This window comes from Phaseolus vulgaris, chromosome 1 (genome assembly GCF_000499845.2).
Source record: "Phaseolus vulgaris cultivar G19833 chromosome 1, P. vulgaris v2.0, whole genome shotgun sequence".
NCBI classification, from domain to species: domain Eukaryota; kingdom Viridiplantae; phylum Streptophyta; class Magnoliopsida; order Fabales; family Fabaceae; genus Phaseolus; species Phaseolus vulgaris.
The window spans coordinates 44,148,704-44,170,720 of NC_023759.2; the positions used below are offsets into that span (position 1 = coordinate 44,148,704).

The following is a 22,017-nucleotide window of genomic DNA, read 5'->3' on the forward strand; positions in this document are numbered from 1 at the left end:
GAGAGAGATTTTATAATATAAAAATAATTTGTAAATAAATAACATTTTTTTTTCGAAGGAATTGTCTTTTTTTTTCCTTCGTTTATTAGAATGAGGAAATGAAGGAACTTGAACTTTTAATTATTAACTAATGTTTGCTCTCTGTTTCACCGATCTCAACCCTATCTCTTATATACAGAGGCAATTATCAATCAATTTTTATCTGAAACATAATCATTGATACGAAATGATCGTAATTTTTTTATATTTGGTATTCTAGAATACATAAACATTTTTCCAAATTTTATATTTTTTATAATATATTTTCATTTTTAGTTTCTGGAATTTTTTTAGAATGTATTTTTTTATTCCATAATTATTTTTACCGAATGAGATTTTGATATTTTAATTTTATTTCAGAAATTTATTTTCAGAACACAACCATCAATTCTGGAATTTATTTTTTAATTCTAGATTTTCAATTATGAAATAAAGGCAATTTTAGAATTTTATAAGTTGAGATAAAAAAAATCATACGGCAAGAAGTAATTTCTATATATAAACTATAATAAAAGCCCACAACTATTCTTACTTACTAGATCCATTGTTCATATACTATTTTCACCCCCTTTTTTCTTAACAAACATCACATAATGAAATAAGTTAAAGTTTAAATATAAATTAAATTAAAATTAACACTTTTTAAATTAATTCATACAATTATTTTATCACACAAATTCAAATCTAACTATTCATTAAAATTTATGACTTTCAATATATTTTTTAAAGAAAAATATTAAAAAAAATGTCCTCAAAATTTTAATAATTGACCAGAAAGAAAAATTTTAAAACATCAAGATTAAATTTCTTTCGTTTTTCATAAAAATTAATTCAATAATAAAAATAGAATGAATTCAAATTTCACAAAAATTAAAACTAAAATTACAATTAAAAAACTACCTAACTTTTCAAATAACATGAATTCATACCATTAGTTTTTATAAAACGATATATAAAAGTGTTAGTTAAAAGTAGTTTATAAAATGATTGAATGTTAAATGTTAATAATAATATATTAATAATATTTTTTAAACTATTTCATAAGTATACTCTACTCTTATGAATAAGTATAATTTTTATTTTATTAAATAATTTTAATGTATAAAATAATACGAATCATAATTTTTTCTGTACGAGAAAAAAGTGTAAATTTTAATATAAAAAAAAGGATGATATCATTTTTTCATCTCTCAATAGTAAAAAAATGTAATTTACTTTATTTACGACAAACAGAAACATATTCACTACCTGCATTTGTGTCCATTTTTTATGATAATATTTTTTTTTATAAGTAGTAACACAAGAAATATTTTTTAATATTATAGATATTATTTTCAAATATTGTTTAAATAAATGCACGACATTATAAGTTATTATATATTCTTACTTTTAGAAAAAATCTTATTAACTATTTGGCAATATTTCAATAGAAAACCTTCCTTTGATAGTAAATTATTTATTTTGATTTTTATACACGTTCGAAAAAAAATCTGATGAGACACAAACTAACTTCTCTCATTTTTTCTTATTTTACATACTTTTCATTATTTTTCTTAGATTGATGTTGCGATTACACTATTATTTTTATAAGGTTGCTGTTATCATAATAACACTTTTTATATTATTAATTAAACAATATAAATATTTCATCGTCTATTTTAGTGAAACCCTCCTTTAATAGTATACTATTCATTGTATTTTAGTGAAACAATAGGATAATAACTGCAGAAGCTATGATTGAAACATGGATTAATTAAGGGAATGGTGATAATGCTTAATTAAGGGATTGAAAGATAAAAACCAAACTATGTATTTTAATATTAATTTATAATATAGGAGTTTGTTTCAATAAAATTGATTTTGTTAAAATTATTTTAGGTTGTACTTCCTGCACTCCATTATAACTATCTGCACCCCATAATTTTTAAAATCACCCTGTATGAGATACTTTTAGTAGCAAACTTTCTACATTATTCAAGATTGTTTTCAAAAAGAGTTTTATAGAATAATACTTAATAAAATTTTCAGAATTGACAAAATTATCCCTCCACCTTCATATCCTTCCCTCCATATTAATTATAAAAATTCAGTTTTAATCTTTTTAAAAATTTAAAATAATCTTACATAAAACATAACATCAATACATTTCTTCCAATCACAAGACTTTCATTATTATCTATTATTATTATCTAGTCGTAGTATTTGATAGAGCAATTTAATCATTTGAAAGTACGTGAGAGAATTGACGATAAAATTTGTTGTATTCAACGTTTTCAGTGTGAATTTTTTTTTAACTTTCGTACTCAATTTTTGTACCTTGCTAGTTTTTTTATTTTATTTTGTAATTTCCAAAAAAATGTAAAAAAAAAAATAAACGAATGAAAACACCGTCAGCATCAATAAAAACACCACAAAACTTAACTAAACTATCAACATTCAAATTTACCACGGGTAACCACAAGTAAACACCACCACTTGAAAATGAAGAAACATTACACTCTCCACTATACTAAGAATAATATTGTTAAAATTTTAAAAAATATATAAAAAGGAAGGAAGAATGTACGAAGGAGGGATAATTTGTCTAATATATTTTATGAAATACTAAGAAAGCGATAAACCAAAATGAACGGGCCAGGCCATAGAATTTCGAGGGCCCAAAAAGCCCTAAAAGGATTATGTCTAAAACTTACATAAATCAAACTAAATTCAAAGAAGGAACTAGTTTGTTCCCACTTTCCGAAGTTTCCTTCTCTCTGAAATTTCGAGGGTTTCTGGTAATTCTTCGTTCGGCGGATCAGCAAATCGGAACCAGTTAGCCATGTTCAGATTCTGGTAATTCTTCTCGTTAAATTTTGTATACATGCATCTCTCTCGGTTTAGATTAACGGAAATAAATTGAAGCGGAAAGGGATGTGATTGGATGGATTTAATGCCCATTTTTTGGTTGGGAACTCATTCCAATTGATTCCATTGTTTTCAGCCTTTTTCTTACCTTCCAAACCTGAGAGTGTGTGATCAAAATGGATCTTTCTTTCTGTTTTATTGGGAATTTATTTTTTTATCCTTCAATTTTTCAACCCTCCGGCTTTTTGACCAATTAATCGTTATTCACAGTAGTCTTTTTGACCAATTAATCGCTATTGTGCATTTGGTAATATCCAACTTTCAGTAGAACAATGATAAAGATATTAAACTGAATTTGCAGAGGGGTTAATAGCGTATAAGAATTTCTGTCTTTCAATTATGCGCAGGGGATCACAAGACCAACAATCACAGGATGGTTCTTCGCAGTCACAGTCGTGGTATCCCCCATCAGTGGTAAGTTCACCAAGTTCGTCAAGGCCTGTTACACCATCTGGATCTTCTTCTTCATTATCGCATAGGCCTTCTTCTCATGTTCCGCCCTCGGAAGCTGCTGGAGTTATTGCCGTTTTGAAGGACAAGAGGTTTGAGTTTTCATAGTTTATTTGCCATTCATAATTTTGTTGTATCTGATTTTGTAAATGGAAAATAGTTGGAGAGGGTGTTCTTAGTTGCTCTGAAGTTGTGAACTGTTCCAGTTGTTGAATATGCTGATCTTAATTAATTTTTCTTCTCATCAAAATTGCAGCGTTGATGAGTTGCGGAAGCTTTTATCTGACAAAGATGCATATCAGCAGTTTCTACATTCGCTTGATCAGGTCAAGATTCAAACTAATGTAAGTTTCATATCTTTACTCCAATTTCTAGTGGTTTATTACCTTGGAACTGGTATGTTTTCTTGTTGGTATTTCACTTTCTTCTCTCAATGGAGTTGGAAGAGTGCCCCACTCCCCCCATTACAAGATGTAAAGTTATTGATTTCATTGTAGTGCCAATGCCTTAGGGTTGGTAGTAGGGCCTGGTCCTAGCCTTTTTCACTTCCATCCTAGAGAAATTCTTCATTTATTCTATTGATAAGTGGTTTTAAAAGGTTGGGGGCTGTCCCTATTTTCTTTAAAATTTATTTATTTCGTTGTTCTGCTTTTGCAATGATTACTTCAGAATTTTTTCGTTCCTTTGTACTGTACTGAGATTGAGTTCAGTTGCATGCAGCATTTCTCGGTGTCTGAGAGTGTGAATATGTACTGACATGCTTGTTAAACTCTTGAGCTAACTCTTAAACTCTTATAATTTACTATTATAGGTAGAAAAAATGAGTCAACTCCCTATCAAACACTTTTTTGGCTAAACTCGTGTAAACTCTCAATCAGTGTTTTACCTTACTCAAATTATTTGAAGAAATTAACTGATTTAAATAAAAAATCACATCAAGAACTTATGTTTTTGTGAATTTAAAGATAATTTGGTCATGTATGTAGTTTAATGTTATTTAGTACCAGTGTATTATTACACTTTCTTGTTGTGATTTTCTATTTTACTTTATTATGAAGTTGAAATGTTGAATTATTGTTGTGTTTAGAGTTTTTCTTTTCTTTTGATGAATAAAGGGATTATGTGTGTTTAGAGTATTTGTTAAGTGTAAGTATATGTCATTAACAGGTTTATTAGTATGTTTTTATTATGTCTCTCACTGAGTTTACGAATCAACTCTGCTAGCCCTGCTAACGAGAGTTTATGGGGCTCCACTACATACACTCTCAAGTTTAACAATCTTGTGTATAGGATTGTTAATACTTTATATAATCTCTTATTTTTTAGAAAGAGTGCATTTATTACTATGTGTTTGTTAACCTACTCCCAAAGTTATAACTTGCTAAATTATTATTTTCATTCTAAAAACTAGAGGGGTGGTGCCAATGTATTCCCACTTGTCTTCTAGGAGTATTGCAAGTTGCAACTTGAATGTTTCAAAATGCACTTTGGTGGAACTTTCGTAAATACTTTTGAAAAATATCTGGCAGTACACTAGCAGCATCTTACATTATCAATCAATTGACGCCAGGTATTGAGTTTTGTAAATTGATACCTTTAATAACATTGTGCAAAAGTAAGTTTTATCTTTTTCAGAAAGCTATTAGAGGCGTGTACTTGAATCTTAAACAAATCGTGAGTTGGAATACCCACCATTTTCTGAATCACGGATCTGTCAATTGTAAGATTCATGATCAGTAATAATTAAATTAAAACGCATATTCGTGATCAATAACTAAAATTGTGTGACTCTAGGAGCATTAGATGCATGAGGTCTATTAAAATATATTAAAATGAAATGATATTAGAATTTAAATTTATAATAAATATTTAGGTATAAAAATTATTACATATTTAATTAAATATTTGTATTTGAAAAACCATAAAAAAAATTTACTGTCTTTTATTACAGATTTTATTTATAAATAAAAGATATTGAACATTAATCAAGTATCATGTCAATAGTTAAAAGTGAAAGATGATGGCCCAAAGTCTAAACATGTTCTGTCTTGCAACTAAAACACAAGTTGATAAAGTAAAACTAGACACTATACTATGTTATTTAGGTTAGTATTTTTCTAATCTTCTAGATGCAACCATACATGAGTGGAACAAAAGTTAGAACTGCAGTTGGGCACAATTTTCATGCTCCAGTCACTGTTCTGACTTTGACCAAAAATCTCCATGCCTAAGTGATGACCCTTGCAGACTGAGGCCTTGGAGAACTTCTCCAGATTGTGATTCTTGCAATTCAAGTCCTATTCATGCACCAAAATTATTTTCTCTTCAATTTGTATTACCAGCTTCTTGAGTCTTATCAAACTATATGTATTGTATCGCAAATTGTGTGATACTGATAAGCATGATTAAAGGTGCTGATTATAAAGCCTAACATCTGATGTCAGTTGATCTTATTCCTATACAATTCAAACTTTTTTTGTCAACTCTTAGAATTTTACTATTTTACACATTAGAAGGGATGGAAGAATCCTGAACTGCAATGATGTTCGGGTTGGTGGATTGCGTCCAATGGCATAAGTATGGTAGGATTTGTGACTTGGTTAACTCAGGAAGTAGACGTAAAGCAGTAGAGGATGGTGAAGCTGTGTAGTCAATAATCATTTAAATGAGAATCAGCCTAAACTCAACCCACCTGAGATTAAACCTGGTCTTATTTGTTTTTTTTTTTCAGCAAAGAATTAACAAATAAAATAAAAGGGACACTTTAGGAGTGTCCCAACCCTTATACAAACCTACCAAAAAATGGTCAAGAACAACATAAACATTACCTGTTATCTTGTAACAGTCCTATTACCACATCTAACAAATATTCTCCCAACCAAAACAAAAACCTTGACAGCGACTTAAAAATTCAACATAAAACTAAACCCCAAACCCTTTCATAAGCAGCATGAAAGCACTACTGGATGTGTGACACTGCAATTGAAATGATTATGTATGATTGTTAGATCGGGAATTTGTGACTCTTGTGATTGTGTGTGATTCCATTGCTTTTGCTACTGGATGCATTTGTAGTTGTTATTGAGTATTTCCTTCATTGCCCCTTCCCCAATCCCTTAATTCCGTTGTTCTGGATTGCCCTCAATCTTGTTAATGCTCTTTCAACTGGGTGTTGCTGTAGATACGAATGAATATAATGTGTTATTTAATTTAATATTTTTTTAACGTATTGCTAAAAACTGTGGGAAGTGACTTCTATCTAATTATGTATTTAATGAAAATGAAAAAATGTTAGCATTTTCTAGCTGACCAATATTTATTTTAATGTAAGGCAGATGTCTTTAAATTCGTAAATTTTCGTTTTAATAGTTTAGATATAAATACACTATTTTTTTTAATCAAGGATCGATTGTTAAGGCAAAGTGCTCCTAATTTTTTTTTTTGAAAAATTAAAATTTTGCATGTTTTGAAGTGTATGTATTTTAAGAGATAAGAAAAAGATACAAAACGAAAAAAATAATAAATGTAATATGCAAGGTAGTATATTGACTTTTTTGGCTTATTGACTTGATCAGCTGAAAGATGAACTTTGCAAGGAGAATTTACAGCTTGCAGGTGTGTTATCTAAAATCTTTTATTTGATATAATGCCATTAAATGGTCGGCTTACTGTTAAATTGTAGTAGAGCCTAAACTATTGCCTTCTACAGAAGAAAATCTTCAAAAGGAACCTCGTATCATGGAACTTAGGAATCAAGTAAGAACACAATCCTATGATTAGTTTGATTTTTTCTTTTCGAACTATTGATGATTACTAAAGTTTCTTCTTCCTCCTATGGAAACAGTGTAGAATAATTCGGACAACTGAGTTAGCTGCGGCAAAGGAGAAACTAAATGAGCTTGAGAAGCAGAAAGAAGAAATGTTGAAACTGAATTCGCCAGCATCCCTTATCCAGAGGATTCAAGGTGTGACTTTAAGTTGTAGTTTGAAGCAATAGTTCTGGTTATAGCAATTTTATTAATATTGAGTCAAAGGGTAGGTCTAAATATGATAAACTATATAATACTTGCAGAGTCTGTGAATAAGACTGAAGAGGAATCTGACAATCTACACCAGCATTTCCTTGACAGAGAGATTGATCTTGCGGCTTTCTTGCAAAAGTACAAGAAGCTACGTACAACTAACCACAAAAAGACTCTCATACATCTTGCTGCTAAAACATCAACAGTATGAGCGCGAATTATGAAATATTAAGAAAGTAACTTGTATTGGCAAGTACGTATTTGATTTTTGATTCATTATTGTCAATAGTTGACATTGGTCAAAGATACGTGCCACCTATTACAAATTTGTGGTCATTGGGATTCAGCAATCTACTATTAATGAGATTGTTCATATATGTACAGCTTGAGATTGTTCATTCTAGCTACACTGTCGAGTGGATTCAACGCCACTGAGATGAGGTATGTACTCGTCTGCAGACCTTCAACACTATTTGTATGAACTCTGAAGTACATGCTGAGTTCATCATCGCTGATATAGGATTTTAGTGTTGTGTTGTAAAATATAAAACAAATTCTCCTTTTCTTTTGGAACAAGTACATGTTTCTCAGAACCCATTTTATGTTAAGCCCTTGCGAACATTTTGCCGGATTCTTCGTTTTCGCTATTTTTGTTATAATGATACAACAAAAACCTTTTTTTGGAAAACAAAATGAAAGAACCTTAAATAAGTTGTGATTGGGAAATTTATTTTGGACATGAGAAATGCTCATTTTATATTTGTAGGAAGCACAAATATATATATATTTTCGTTATTGTCATCAAATTTTAGGTTGACATACACATTTCTTGCAAAAGTAAATAAGTGAGAACAAATAATAACCAATTGTATTGAAATTAAGCAGAGGGAGTGTGGCCATTAATTAGTAATAGCCTCCTGGTCCATGTTGATCTTGAGGTTCAGAATCAGAGACCTCAGTGTCTGGTTTATCGCACATAGGAGTGGTGTAATAAAAAGGTTTGAGCGTATATTTTTTCAAACCTCGATACACTGATGTAGGATTGTTGGGCTTGGCACCAGACTTTCCACCACCAAAATCAGTGAGGATGTTGCAAACATTATCTGGAGACGACACCAACCTCACAGAGCATCGTTCTATGTCCAATTCCTTGCCACAGACATAGTTACTCACTCTCAATTCGTATTGCCCTAACTCATCTGTCGTATCACTTGCATAGTACACAACCCTGTTTCTCTTGTCCATGCATGTTATGGAGATCTTAACTCCTGGTAGGGCAAGCAAAATTGGCAACCAACTGCGGTAAATATAAATACGAATTGCGATGTAGGAAAATATTAGAATGACAATGCTACGATACCTTTCAAAGGTTTGTCACCATTAACCCATTCGTTCCAGCCCTGGGTGCAGTCCTGGCACATCACTTTTCCACCCACGTAACTCACTCCCGGTTCATCCAAAGCTGAGGAACAACCCACCAGCATTGAGGTAATAATGATCATCAATGCTCTTGGAAATCCCATCTCTTCCTCTCTTTTGATTCACATGGATATATGGCTGAAACAACTAAATATATATATAGTTGAATTGTTGACAAAAGTGGAAGGCCACTACTATACTATCCTCTTAGGACGTGCACCACACTATTCGACTCCCACGTTAATTTATCATACACCAACCGATTATCATAATGATCAAGGCAAAACGTTTTTTTATATTTTTTTTCTTATATTTTTTAGAAGATGGAGTCAAATCTTTTATGACTGGTTTGAAAAGAGTTCAAGCAATTCATTTGTTTTATCTTTTAAGATTTAAGAACCAAGATGAAGCTTATATATGTTCGCCATTTAATTTAATACAATAGGATATAAGTATGAGAATTTTGGTAAAAATAAAATTAGACTAATTTAGATGATCATATCAAAATATTTGTATTAAATTTCTAAAAGATAATTATAATTTATTTTCACCATCAATCACGCCATTCCTTTTAGGAGCAACCTCATGTTACCCACTTATCTTCTACTATTTTTCCTTTCGTCTTCATACATTTAACTGGATGCACTCCTTCGTTATTATTAGACAAATTCTTCCTACACCCAATCTTTTTTAATCTCCACCTTGGTTTAGGATTTAGGATTTAAATTTTCAAAAATATCTTTTGTTTTAAAATAAAAATTCAGAATTGGAAATAATACATTTCAGCAAAACAAATAGGGAATAGATTATTGTGCTCTGGAAATAAAAATTCAAAATATAATTCAAAAATTGAAATTTCATTTTGAAAAAATAATTCCATAACATAAAAATTTATTCTAAAAAAAGAAATCCAAAAACATATTTTGAAAAAGGAAGTTCAAAATGTATTTTTATTTGTACTCACAATTTATTTAAGGACACTTTCATCGTTTTATAGTGAGATTGAGTGTGCACGAAGTAATTGCCTTATTATTAAGTGTGAAGTTCCAACATGAAGTCCTAATTGCCATCCCATAATTACTAAGTTACAATTTAAACAACTGACAAAAAATATAAATAACACACTTTTAAAACATATTTTTAACATCATATTAAAAGTGTGAAAATCATATTTTATATTTTTTTTACTAAGTTTTATGTGGAATAATTACTTATGAAAACCTAACATCTAGATGGTACTGAAAGAGAAGTTAAATATAACACGTGATATGATACAATAAAAACTAAAAAAAGTAATGTGTTAAAGTTATTAATGAATATAAGTATTCATGTAGTGTAGTTTATCGTGCTCACATTGCTCCCTCCTAAATCAGGAGCACTATACTTACTTGAGACTAAGTATGCCACTGCGGGAACAGATGATTTTTATACATACATAACTTATTATATTTTACGTAAATTTCTTTATATTTACATTGAGGTGGGTAGTAATAATTTACATATTCGATTAATTTTTGTAATAATTATTTTATGATCATTTTACAAATACACATTACGTGATAAATACAAATAAATGGAGCAGGTTGCATGGAAGGAATGCATGGATTGATGTAGCTTGCACCCAAAATAAGGAATGGATTGTTTGTATGGTGAAAGAAACAAGTTGATGCCAATATCTCTATTAATTCCATTCCATGCATCCAAAAACAAAACCAAATATACCAACTTAGATATAACAAGATCAAAGACCCTTATCCCTCTGCAATTCCAACCACAACAGCGTAGGTATTCCACCGGAAGAAGAGAGGAGAAGGAGGAAAACACCACCAGCTTTCCTCCTCTCTCTTCCTGTATCATACACACCTATTCGACAATGAAGATCCTCCACAAAGATTTCGCCCTCAACCAAGCCGGAACTGTCAAGCTCACGGCTGAAGAACCCGACGACGTCTGGGTCCTCTACAACCTCATCCTCCCCGGCGACGTCGTTTCCGCCGACACCACGCGCAAGGTCCACCTCGATTCCTCCTCCAAGAAAAACACAGCATCACGTATCAAGCTCACCCTCAACCTCAAAGTCACGTCCCGCGACTTCCACAAAGACTCCTCCACCCTCCGCCTCCACGGCCGAAACCTACACTCCAACCAACACGTCGCCGCCGGCTCCTTCCACACCCTCTCCCTCGAACCCCACAAACAATTCCTCCTCCGAAAAAATCTCTGGGAAAACGACGCCCTCCAAACCCTAAAGGACACCGCCCAAAAAGAACATTCCAAATCAAATTCCACTTCCATTCCCGACCTTGCCGTCGTTCTCTTCCACCCACACCACGCCGAGATCCACCTCATTGCAGAAGGAGCCACCGCGCACTGCACCAAGGTCGAATCCTCTCCCAACTCCAGAAAAAACGGAAAAGTTTCTTCGTCCGTGTTTTTCCGCCGAGTGTTGGCGGCGTTGGTGAGGGTCGTGGATTTCAAGGTTTTGAGGAGCGTGGTGGTAACGAGTGAGGAGTTTCGTAAGTTTGCGGTGTCGGAAGCGAGGAAGTTGAAGATACGGTGGATCGAGGATAACAAGACGCGCGTGGTGGTCGTGGAGGATGGTGATTGTTTGGAGAAAGTTTTGAGTGACCCGACGGTGACAGAGTTGGTGAAAGACAGCAGGATTGGGGCTTTTAGGGATTTGTGGGAGATGGTGTGCAACGATTCTGGCCGCGCGTGTTATGGATCCGAGGAGGTGGAGCGTGCGAAAGAAATGAGAGCGATTGAAACACTTCTGATTACCGATGATCTTTTTAGGAACGAGGAAGTTGGTACGAGGCAGAGATACGCGGGTTTGGTGAAATCGGTGAAAGACGGTGGAGGAAAGGCTTTGGTGTTTTCGCCGATGCATGTGTCGGCGCACCAACTGGCGCAGCTCACCGGCGTTGCGGCCATTCTCCGGTTTCCCTTGCCTGATCTCGAACTCCAAGATGGAAATTGTGTTAAATAATTTGCTGTTTTAACAAACAGGGTTGTGTTGTACAGATTAATTAGTTATAGTTAATTGTTAATTAATCTCCGGCTGAAGTCAGGGGAAGTGGATTGTCGATATTACGTGTAATTATATGGGTTTGTGTTGTGTATGCAATCAGCTGTTCAAATTGTTGTTTACCTTGTCTGACCAGAAACTCGGAATGCATGTTGGAGGCTTCAAAAATATTTTTTTTAGAGGAAAGTTACTTTGACACTTCAAAAAAATCACATACATTTAACCACCAATTATAATATATATAGGAAAAGTTTATTTCACATAGATCTTTAAACTTAACTCAATCCCATAAAATCGACTCATGTAATGAGATTTTGACCCACTTATATACAATAAATATTTTTATCTTTAGTCGATGTGAGATTTCCAACACACTTCCTCATATCAGGAGTGATAGCTCGTGCGTGAGACAACATATTATGGGTGGTCCGATAACCGTCTCATAGCGAGTAACCTGATAAGCCCAACAAACACTCACTAGGATATGCTCGAAATAGCTCTGATACCATATTATAAAATAGAACAGAGATGAACAAAAGAGTAAAAGAAAAATAAATGATATGAAAATGAATATTTATGATATTATTATGCTGAGATCAAAACAAATAGTCTGAATATATACAAATATTACACTCATTCTACTTTTAGGTAAAGAGAGAAATAATCAATAAAATAAATACTAGAATACAAAATAAAAGTTATTCACCTTAAGAGAAACAATTCTTCTATAACTTTGGTATCCATATCCTTTAATAAGATCCAGAGAGTAAATCACGCACACATTTGACCATCAATTATAACAATATAATAATATTTTAAATTAAAAAATAAAATAAATATAATTAAAATAATAATTTATTAGTGTGTAGAGTGTATGTATTTTACTGGGTGTTAAAATATCACTACCTATTATAATAATATAATATTATTTTAAATTAAAATATAAAATAAATATAATTAAAATAATCATTTATTGAGTTGTTAATGTGTTTTACTTTGTTAAGGGTGTTAAGTATCATTATCTTTTTTTAAGTATGAATATCAAATCTTCTCCAATGGACATTGTACCGTAGGTCTTTCTTTCTACACCCTATCATTCCTCTTCCTGCATCCCATTATTTTTTTTGAAATTCTAAATTTATCTTCTTATTTTATTTCAAAATGCAGTTTTCATGGTGTCGTATTGGTTGTAGGTAGGATCGTGAAGGTTGCCAAAGGAAAGTTTGAGATTGGCGAAAGTACGATTTTAGATAAAAAAAAAAAAAAGTTGGTATAAGTGTTTATATATTCAATTTTTGAAAAAAAATCTAAAAATAAAAGACTTTCAAAACATAATTTATAAATGTTTAAAAATATAGTTTATTTCCTACCTCTAAATCTTTTGAATTGTGTAAGACTAAATGATTTTTGTCACTAGGAATAAATATTTTAATTTTTTTAAAACTATAGGTACTATAACATTCTTATAATTTTAAATGCTTCTAGCATATACCTTCCGCACAAATTCATGACTAGGGTACATTTCGTACATGACAGGTATATGAGTCGGAGTTTAAAAAACTCTTTTTGTCATAAAATTGATGAATTAAAAAACTTTAGCTTGTGTCTTGAGTTATCTTTGATTTATGATTTTAAATAGATCTTTTTGAATAGACATTCACTACAAATAAGAGTAAACATATAAATATTCATTTTAAGTATGAGGTTCATTTAATATATGTGTATTGTCTGATGTTTAGTATTTGTTACATATATTCTTATGTGCACCTTATAAGACTTTGAGAAAAAACTACATAATGTTGTATCATATGTTAGATAGAGATTTTGTATCTTACATACTTTGTTGCTTTTATAGAACTATTATCTTACAGACGAAGTGCGATCATGTTTTATAGTCAAGTTGTTTTGAATCACGGTTTAAATTTTTGAAATGTTGAATTTTTGCTTTAAAAATTATAAAAACATTTTCAAAAATACATGTGTATGATTATTTAACGTTTAATTTAAATCGCATTATATAATGGATGTTCTAAATTTTCAATATTATTAACAACTTTGAAATTATTTAATTTAAAATAATCTCTCAAAATTATTGGAATTATCCAAACAAATGCGTTAGAATAATATGCTATCTAATTGCAACTATAAGGTAAAAGTGATATTAGACATACATGGAGTACAATAAAAAAAGACACATACTCTAATAATGTATTGTACATATACGAGCTTACAATATTTAAAGTGGTAAGAAAAACATGGTTCTTCTACTAAGATTTTGTGGTATTTTTAATAATATATAAGTTTAAAACTCTGTTTTTTATAAGAAAAAATGTAAGAAACTTAATATAACTTACATATAATAAGTAATGAGACAAAATTCTTCGACAATCAATTAATTTTTTCATAATAAAAAATATTGATGAAACATTTACAAAATTTAGAACAAAGTAATTTTTTTAAGAAATAAAATAATTACAAATAAAATAAATACTTCTAAGAAAGTAATAAACATAATTCATACTTGACTTTTTTTGATTGATTACAATTTGTATCATTGGTTATGCATTAAGAGAATAACGAAATAATATAACTCATATCATAATCTCTTGTTTATAGTTTGAAGATGCTGTGAAAAACAATTTTATTACATCTTTTACAGTTACATAAGAAGAATTCTTATCCGATGAATCTATTTTGTGAATTTGGTTAGACAGAAATTTGAATGATATGAGTAACAAGTAAATTAATAAATAAGGGAAAAAAGAAAAAAAAAAAATAGGAAAAGACGAGATAGTTCAGGTCTGCACGCAGCAGGAGGCAGTGGTGGCAGTAGCACAGTCCTGCCTTGACAGTGCATTACAACGGATATCCTTTCTTGGGTTCTGTCCCCCTTCAAATTTCATCACACACAAAATCTTTAACTCAAACAAACATTACTTTTCACTCTCTCACATCAAAATGTGTGCAACCATAACAACAAAAAAATCACATTCAAGTAGATGTTTATTTTAAAGATTAGATTTTTAAGGAATGGGAAGTAGTTTTATGAAGTTCTTACACTCATTTTAAACGTGTTGCATCGAATAATGATGTAGTATGACACATGTAAAATACGTATTTTAAAGTGTCTAATTCAAGAAATATTTATTAAATTTATAATAATTATAATACGATTTTAATACAATTTAAAAATATATATATTAAATTTTAAAAATTTAAATTTTATTATATAAATTATTATTATATAAATAAAATTTTTGATAATCTAAAATATATTTATAATTTTTATTGTTAATTTATATAATTAATAGTTATATAATATATTCATATCTACGAGATTTTAAATATTTTTATATCAGTTTTTGTGTTAGTGCTACATATTATATATGCCTTAGAAAATAATATTAAAAAAAATAATAAAAATGTTCCTTTAATTTTCTTTAATTTATACTCTTATCATGTAATATTTGAGTTAAGGCTTAACAAGTAAGAGAAAAGAGACCCGGTCTCTTACTTTCTCTCTCTCTATTGTTTCTCAGTGTAGAAGACTCAATGCACCAAGTGAGTCGTCGTGGTCGCGATTGAAGAAGAAGAAGAAGAAGAAGGCAGACCAAAATGCGGGGCTGTGTTTCCCTGTCGCTCGCGTTAGCCACCGTCGTGTTGGCGGCGACGATGGTGCACGGCGGTTTGACGGGGACATTTCTTCATCTGGAACGGGCCATTCCTCTGAACCAACGAGTGGAGTTAGAGGTGCTGAGAGCTCGCGACAGAGAACGCCACGGTCGAATCTTGCAAGGTGGCTTTGGTGGCGTTGTCAACTTCGCCGTCCAAGGAACCTCCGATCCTTACTTCGTTGGGTACGGGTAAATCTTTTTTTCGCTTAGTTTCAAATTTCCTCGTGTATTTCTTCTTATTCTTAATATTCCATTTTCGTTACGCATTTTCTGTTTGCCGTATTTGCAAGAAGAAGAAAGAAAGAGGAATAGCCAGAATATTTATTTGAGATTATTGTATTATATTATGATAATAATATTAACGGCTAAGAAGTTAGAAGTAGCATATAGCACGTACTCTTGAACCATGGGGTTAATCTTGGTTTCCTTTTTCAGGCTGTATTTCACGAAAGTGAAGTTGGGATCTCCTGCGAAAGAGTTTTACGTTCAGATTGATACTGGAAGTGACGTATTGTGGCTGAATTGCATGACTTGCAGTAATTGCCCGCAATCTAGTGGGCTAGGGGTGCGAATTCGATGCTCCTGTTGTCATTTAATTTAACATTTACTTTGTGAATGATAGTGTAATGATTTGATCCTCTTGTTGGTGTTTTTGTATGCACTCTACAGATTGTGCTGGATTTCTTTGACACGGCCAGCTCATCCACTGCTGCGTTTATTTCCTGCGCTGATCCAATATGTTCTTATGCTGTTCAAACTGCGACAAGTGAATGCTCTTCTCAGGCTAATCATTGCAGCTACACTTTTCAGTATGGGGATGGAAGTGGGACAACTGGTTATTATGTTTCTGATACGATGTATTTTGACACAGTCCTGGGACAGGAATTGGTTTCTAACTCTTCATCTACCATCGTTTTTGGGTGAGTCCTTATAATTCTGTGGATAGTCATGTCATGTGTGAGTTTGGGGACGTATAAGGATCAGAGCTGGATAATAGGGTGTCAAAGGAGCGTAGTTTTTGTGTGTGAAGATTATGTTCTGAGCTTAGTAGCAAACATTGTAACAATATAATTCTGTGGATCAGGGTAACACTAACACAATATGGGCTGTTTATTTAGAGGTTGCTCGCTATTTTACCTCCTCTTTTTGCTGTGATAGTTTGCACACTTACTCCTTGTTTGTATAAGATGGATATTGAGTTAAATGAACCTATTGGGATTATTGTTTGGAAACAGGTGTAGCACCTACCAGTCTGGGGATTTGACCAAAACAGACAAAGCAGTTGATGGAATTTTTGGGTTTGGCCCTGGTGCTCTATCTGTTATATCACAATTGTCATCACAGGGTGTGACACCCAAAGTGTTCTCTCATTGCCTAAAAGGAGCAGACAATGGAGGAGGTTTGCTAGTTCTCGGGGAAATTTTGGAGCCAAGTATTGTTTATAGCCCACTTGTCCCATCACAGTATATTCTCTCTTCTGCATTCTTTTTCCAAGTTTACTTTACTCTGTTGATGGGCATATTTTTCCTCAATACTAAACTAAAGGATCTATTCATTTCCAAGAAAATTATGAAACTAGGTATTTGTATTATTGTTAAAGATTAATTAGTGTGTGTCTGGATGCTAGTTAGGAAGTTGAGTTGAGTTGAACTCAACTAAACTATGTCTACAAGTTTGACATTCTCTTAGATCCAGTCAGAAATAAAGTTCATCTTAAATTCTAGTTGACTTAAAACTATAATGATTTGCTTTTGTATCAACTCCAACTGAGTTCAACTCAACTTAATTTTCTAAAGAAAATGTAAACACGCACTACCTTTTAGTTCAGCCGGAGTGTGAGCTGAATTTTGTTTTTGTTTCTATCTAGAGGTGAAAAAAAAGTGCAAAATTTGTTGACACAACATTCTATGGAAGATGAAAGTTGGTTTGGGCCTCCCAACTGGTATCCAAACACACCCTTAATGGTAGACAACTATGAGATAATCATTCTTGAATTTAACATAACAATTTGCTAGTTACATTACAAGTTGTTTAAAATAAAACATGAAATCAGCGGCGCTAGTTGACATCTTAAAAATATTAGCCGGTTGTTTGTACTGATTTTTGTTGTTGTTGCAATTTGTCAATCTGTGAGGACTGCTCATAAAATTGTCATCTTTTATCCTCGCTTGCAATTTTCTGAAGGGTAATTTTCTTCTTGTTCATTGCTTTGCCAAATATGTTGATTTTGGCTAGTATTTTAGTTATAAAGGCAATGGGTTTAGTTTGTATGTTCATATTCATGCCTTTAGTGGAGAAGGAGAAAACTTTTGTGGTTTCTCAATGTGATGTTGGTGTGAATCAGCCCTCTCCTTACCAAGACAGTTTATTTTCATGAAGCGCACAGTTATGTTTCTTGTTAATTGAGCATGACTAAACCTGGAAGTGGTAAACCTCTTTTCAATTTCTGGGGATTTGAAACCTTGCATTATGAACTATTTATTCAGCAAAATTTGTATAAAAAACGACTATAAATGATAGTACACAACAAACTCTGTTAATTTAATGAAAAGAAGTTTTTGAATTGAACATAATAACGAATATTACTTATTCAGTTGACAAATTAGCAGCAGTTCTATCCTGGGATCACCGGACTGACCTCTAGTGTTCTAAGGGGTGCCCTGGGGCATGGGGTAGATGTGATAATCTCAAGATCAGTTCCCACAACGTTGAAATAATGCTTGGCCTGCAGAAGCTATGTACCACGAACACAAATTAGTTTTTGGTTGTTAGATTTGGGATTCTGTGTGGTGGATCTTGTCCATGGACCAAAAAAAGTTCTATATATATATCAGTATATTGCTGTCTTCTATGTCTCACTTTTTATTTGGTTAATTCTTTGGTGAAATTTCAGGCCTCATTACAACTTAAATCTTCAGAGTATTGCTGTGAATGGACAACTTCTCCCAATTGATTCAGGTGTATTTGCAACAACTAATAATCGAGGAACTATAGTTGACACTGGAACAACATTGGCATACCTTGTTCAAGAAGCATACAATCCTTTTGTCGATGCTGTGAGTTTACTTTTACTTGAAATTTGTGGCACTAAAGTCTGTTGTGGCCAATTTCTGTGGTTTTATTCTCCAAATGTACTTCTGATCTGAGTACATAAAATTTGACATGGCCCGCCACCCTAATATAACAAATGGTAATGTAACAGGAAGATCTTTTTATCTAAACCAGAAGATTAGGCTGTTCATTTGAGGTTTTCCTCCGTTTTCAATAGGTCCGTAATTAATTGAATGATCAATCTCCAAGGATGGTTTTAAGAGGCTATTTACATGCCCCTTAAACTGTTTCCTTAATCTCTTTGGAAAAAAATCACATTGACCAATTGCCAACTTCAGAATACCAGAGATATTTTAACATCTGCAAGACCCGGTCTTTTTTGCGAAAGCAGGGGAGTTGCTGCTACTTTTCCCTCAAACTAAATTAATAGATTGAGTATGAAGATGGTAATTTCATAGGAAACTTTTCAAATTTTGTTACTACCATATATTAGTGTAGACCCTATGATGGAGTTATAAAGAGGCTTATAACGTTATGCTGTTGTAGGAAGAGAGGTTGAGTCATGAGTGTTCGTAAAGTGAACTTTGTTATGGAATTTGATTCTCAGAAATGTTTGCTAAACAAATTGTCTATGCAGATTGGATTATGTAGTTTTATTACCTTATTACCTACTAAGACCCAAACACAACACTTTGTCTTACTATGCCCTACTAGCCTAGCTTATGAACCTTATCCACACAGTTGCCTTGTGTCATTCACAGTCATGTCATTTTTTACTGCCGTATGTAGCTGGCAAGTCCACATTAGCTGATGCCTATCAGCATCATATGTTAACTATCCACATCAGCATACAGCCAACGGACTTATATGATGTCCATGTCATTTATTGGTTGCCGCCTCACTTATGATTTCCGTGTCATTTGTTGAGCGGTGACTTTTTCGTTGATAGTAGATTATTGGCTTTGACAAAGTTGACTATTGACTTTGACTACAACCGTTGGCTTTCATAGCAAGAGTTGTTTGGCTTCCAAAATGTATTTTCTCAAACTTTAAAACTTGCCTGATATTTTTATTAATTATGGCTTCTGTATTATAGTTTTTGTCTAGTGGTTTTTGTTAACAAAATCTAGTATCCACCTAAGAAGTCCAAGCGATTACACCCTTGATTCCATGTTTACATGCGCATATTATTAAATGAAAAGACTACTGTTACGGTAGTTGTTTTATCAGATAGAAGATGATCTGTAAATGGTAATGCCCTCCTATTTGGAGATGTTTCAATATGCATTGGACGCTGAAAAATGACAATTTTTTGCCCCAAAGTATTGAAAGAGGCAAACAAATTCTTGAGCATATTTATCAAAATTTAAGAAATTGTATATCATGTACTGATGTTGAATATCTAAACGAATGTGTAGATAACTGCTGCTGTGTCACAGTTCTCCAAACCCATTATTTCAAAAGGAAACCAGTGTTATCTGGTATCAAACAGGTTATTTCAATTTTCATAATTTTTTTTGTCCTATTACAGTTTGAGGATCTCATTTGAATTTATGCTTATTCAGTGTAGGTGATATATTTCCTCAAGTCAGTTTAAACTTCATGGGTGGGGCATCTATGGTTTTAGATCCAGAACATTACCTCATGCATTATGGTTTCCTTGTAAGTATATCTATTTTTAGTTTGGTCACGTTATTGCCTCTTCTATCTTGCCCAAGTAGGAGAAGTAGTCTGATGTACGCTACCTTGATTTCACAGGATGCTGCTGCAATGTGGTGCATTGGCTTCCAAAAAGGGGAGCAGGGATTCACAATTTTAGGAGGTTAGAAGCTGGGAAAATTATTTAAATAGAGTAAAATCTGCATGGAGTTTGAAGAAAAACTAACTTTTTCAAAATTGATTATGAAATGGGCTCTTTAGTAAGTAGCATAGAAAATCTTAATTGATAATGTCTTGTCTTCGATGGTAGTAAATACTATTACGCAGTTATTTCTTCGAGAATTCGTTTTGATAGGCTGAATATGAGATTAGCAAAACTGAAAACACATGGTAAGGTGTGTCACAAAGAACCTTAGCGGTTTATTTTCAGTAAACATTCAAATGGGATTTAAAAATATGATAAAAATGGTTAGATTCTGTGATGTCATGTTCTAATTAATTTTTTTATCGAAGACTTAATTTTTCAATTTCATATTTATTTTGTGTCAATTATGCATTAAATTACTTGGTCAGCAAGTGGATCAACCAAGTTTTTTTTTTTGCTTCTTTTGCAGATCTTGTCCTAAAAGATAAGATATTTGTATATGACTTAGCTAATCAACGAATTGGATGGGCGAATTATGACTGTAAGTTCACCAAAGTAACTGAATCTTTCTGCATGTATGGTATTTTTACTTTGTCATAATCTTGAGTTGGTGGTCAGGCTCATTGGCTGTAAACGTCTCTATGGCTACGAGCAAGAGCAAGGATGCATACATAAACAATTCAGGACACATCAGTGAGGGCTGCTCCCACATAGGCACTTTCTCCAAGTTGCTAGCAGCAGGCATTGCTGCTTTCCTTGTGCACATAGTTTTCATGGAGTTCCCATTTTTGTAAACCGCTACCACGACTCAAAGATCATTCTTTGAAGCTTACATGGGTTGGCTGATGTTTTATTTATTATCAGCATACCTTGGGTTGAAACGGGAGGTGGTTGCTGTTTTCTGCGGCGTATTTAATTTTGTTGGTATCCTTAGCATGCTGAAAATGAGGATCTCATTACAAAGGGTCTCTCTTGTTGGGAAAAGGCGTGTTTGTATATTAGTTTATCTCTGGAGTAGATGGAAATTGTACTATTTATAAACTACTCTTACTACATAAAACAGTTTACTTGTGATTTTCAGCAAAGGATATGGGAATTTCATATTCTTGGAATTGTGTTCATATTGTCACCAATGGATGGATGTGTGCACTGTTCAGCAACAAAATTGTCAAACCAATGTAAAGAAAGACGAACAATATATTTTTGAAAAGGTAGTTGGTTATGTTAGTTATTCTATTCCTAAATCAGAGTTGCTTATGGAGATTTCTTAATTATATTTTTGCTTTTTCATTCATGCTACTAAATATATTGTTTTTTTACTTATCTACATAATTTTTATGTTTTGGTTCATATCTAAAAGGAAGTTAGTAGTTTTAGTATTTATCTACGGATTGTAGAGAACAAAACAATTGATTTATACATACAAATATATATATATACATACAAATATATATATATATACATACAAATATATATATATATATATACATACAAATATATATATATATATATATATATATATATATATATATATATATATGTGTGTGTGTGTGTGATCACACGAATTTAAAAATTGAATTATACCATTAGTGAAAATAACTTAATGGTTAGATTTTCCTTATC

At 32.2% G+C, this 22,017-nt stretch overlaps 4 protein-coding genes across 6 annotated transcripts; 3 read left to right on the top strand and 1 right to left on the bottom strand.

The window, feature by feature from the left end:
• Positions 1-2,657: 2,657 nt before the first annotated feature.
• On the top strand, positions 2,658-7,994 carry LOC137814505 (vacuolar protein-sorting-associated protein 37 homolog 1-like). 2 transcript variants are annotated; one of them, XM_068617284.1, is made up of 8 exons: positions 2,667-2,874; positions 3,294-3,488; positions 3,653-3,740; positions 6,972-7,011; positions 7,106-7,152; positions 7,241-7,361; positions 7,469-7,671; positions 7,803-7,994. In XM_068617284.1, exons 1-7 carry the CDS (start codon positions 2,861-2,863, stop codon positions 7,627-7,629), a joined length of 666 nt encoding a protein of 221 aa, XP_068473385.1. In that variant the 5' UTR covers positions 2,667-2,860; the 3' UTR covers positions 7,630-7,671; positions 7,803-7,994. The 2 variants fall into 2 exon arrangements, with proteins under 2 accessions (XP_068473384.1, XP_068473385.1); XM_068617283.1 differs by having other exon boundaries at positions 2,658-2,874; positions 7,469-7,994.
• A 176-nt stretch (positions 7,995-8,170) lies between these two features.
• On the bottom strand, positions 8,171-8,980 carry LOC137814507 (non-classical arabinogalactan protein 30). Its single transcript, XM_068617286.1, has 2 exons — positions 8,779-8,980; positions 8,171-8,686 (listed from the first exon to the last, which is right to left on the bottom strand). The coding sequence occupies exons 1-2, from the start codon at positions 8,939-8,941 to the stop codon at positions 8,322-8,324; spliced, it is 528 nt and encodes a 175-aa protein (XP_068473387.1). The 5' UTR covers positions 8,942-8,980; the 3' UTR covers positions 8,171-8,321.
• Positions 8,981-10,483: 1,503 nt separating this feature from the next.
• On the top strand, positions 10,484-11,987 carry LOC137814508 (protein PELOTA 1-like). The gene has a single exon (XM_068617287.1). The coding sequence runs from the start codon at positions 10,504-10,506 to the stop codon at positions 11,824-11,826; it is 1,323 nt and encodes a 440-aa protein (XP_068473388.1). The 5' UTR covers positions 10,484-10,503; the 3' UTR covers positions 11,827-11,987.
• Positions 11,988-15,323: 3,336 nt separating this feature from the next.
• Positions 15,324-21,651, top strand: LOC137814510 (aspartic proteinase 36-like). Of its 2 annotated transcripts, none has more exons than XM_068617290.1 (10): positions 15,324-15,722; positions 15,975-16,104; positions 16,209-16,459; positions 16,775-17,002; positions 18,433-18,595; positions 20,009-20,082; positions 20,156-20,252; positions 20,349-20,412; positions 20,864-20,935; positions 21,013-21,651. In XM_068617290.1, the coding sequence occupies exons 1-10, from the start codon at positions 15,481-15,483 to the stop codon at positions 21,186-21,188; spliced, it is 1,497 nt and encodes a 498-aa protein (XP_068473391.1). In that variant the 5' UTR covers positions 15,324-15,480; the 3' UTR covers positions 21,189-21,651. The 2 variants fall into 2 exon arrangements, with proteins under 2 accessions (XP_068473391.1, XP_068473390.1); XM_068617289.1 differs by having other exon boundaries at positions 15,335-15,728.
• The last annotated feature ends 366 nt before the right edge of the window (positions 21,652-22,017 follow it).

Bases quoted from the DNA above. Each gene is read 5' to 3' on its own strand.
- LOC137814505 (XM_068617283.1), top strand. The intron at 3,741-6,971 runs GTAAGTTTCATA...TGACTTGATCAG, and splicing joins AGGTCAAGATTCAAACTAAT to CTGAAAGATGAACTTTGCAA. The intron at 7,153-7,240 runs GTAAGAACACAA...CTATGGAAACAG, and splicing joins TCATGGAACTTAGGAATCAA to TGTAGAATAATTCGGACAAC.
- LOC137814507 (XM_068617286.1), bottom strand. From the start codon at position 8,941: ATGGGATTTCCAAGAGCATTGATGATCATTATTACCTCAATGCTGGTG. The intron at 8,687-8,778 runs GTATCGTAGCAT...TTGCCCTACCAG, and splicing joins TGGTGACAAACCTTTGAAAG to GAGTTAAGATCTCCATAACA.
- LOC137814508 (XM_068617287.1), top strand. From the start codon at position 10,504: ATGCCAATATCTCTATTAATTCCATTCCATGCATCCAAAAACAAAACC.
- LOC137814510 (XM_068617289.1), top strand. From the start codon at position 15,481: ATGCGGGGCTGTGTTTCCCTGTCGCTCGCGTTAGCCACCGTCGTGTTG. The intron at 17,003-18,432 runs GTATATTCTCTC...GTGAAATTTCAG, and splicing joins AGCCCACTTGTCCCATCACA to GCCTCATTACAACTTAAATC. The intron at 20,413-20,863 runs GTTAGAAGCTGG...CTTCTTTTGCAG, and splicing joins GGGATTCACAATTTTAGGAG to ATCTTGTCCTAAAAGATAAG.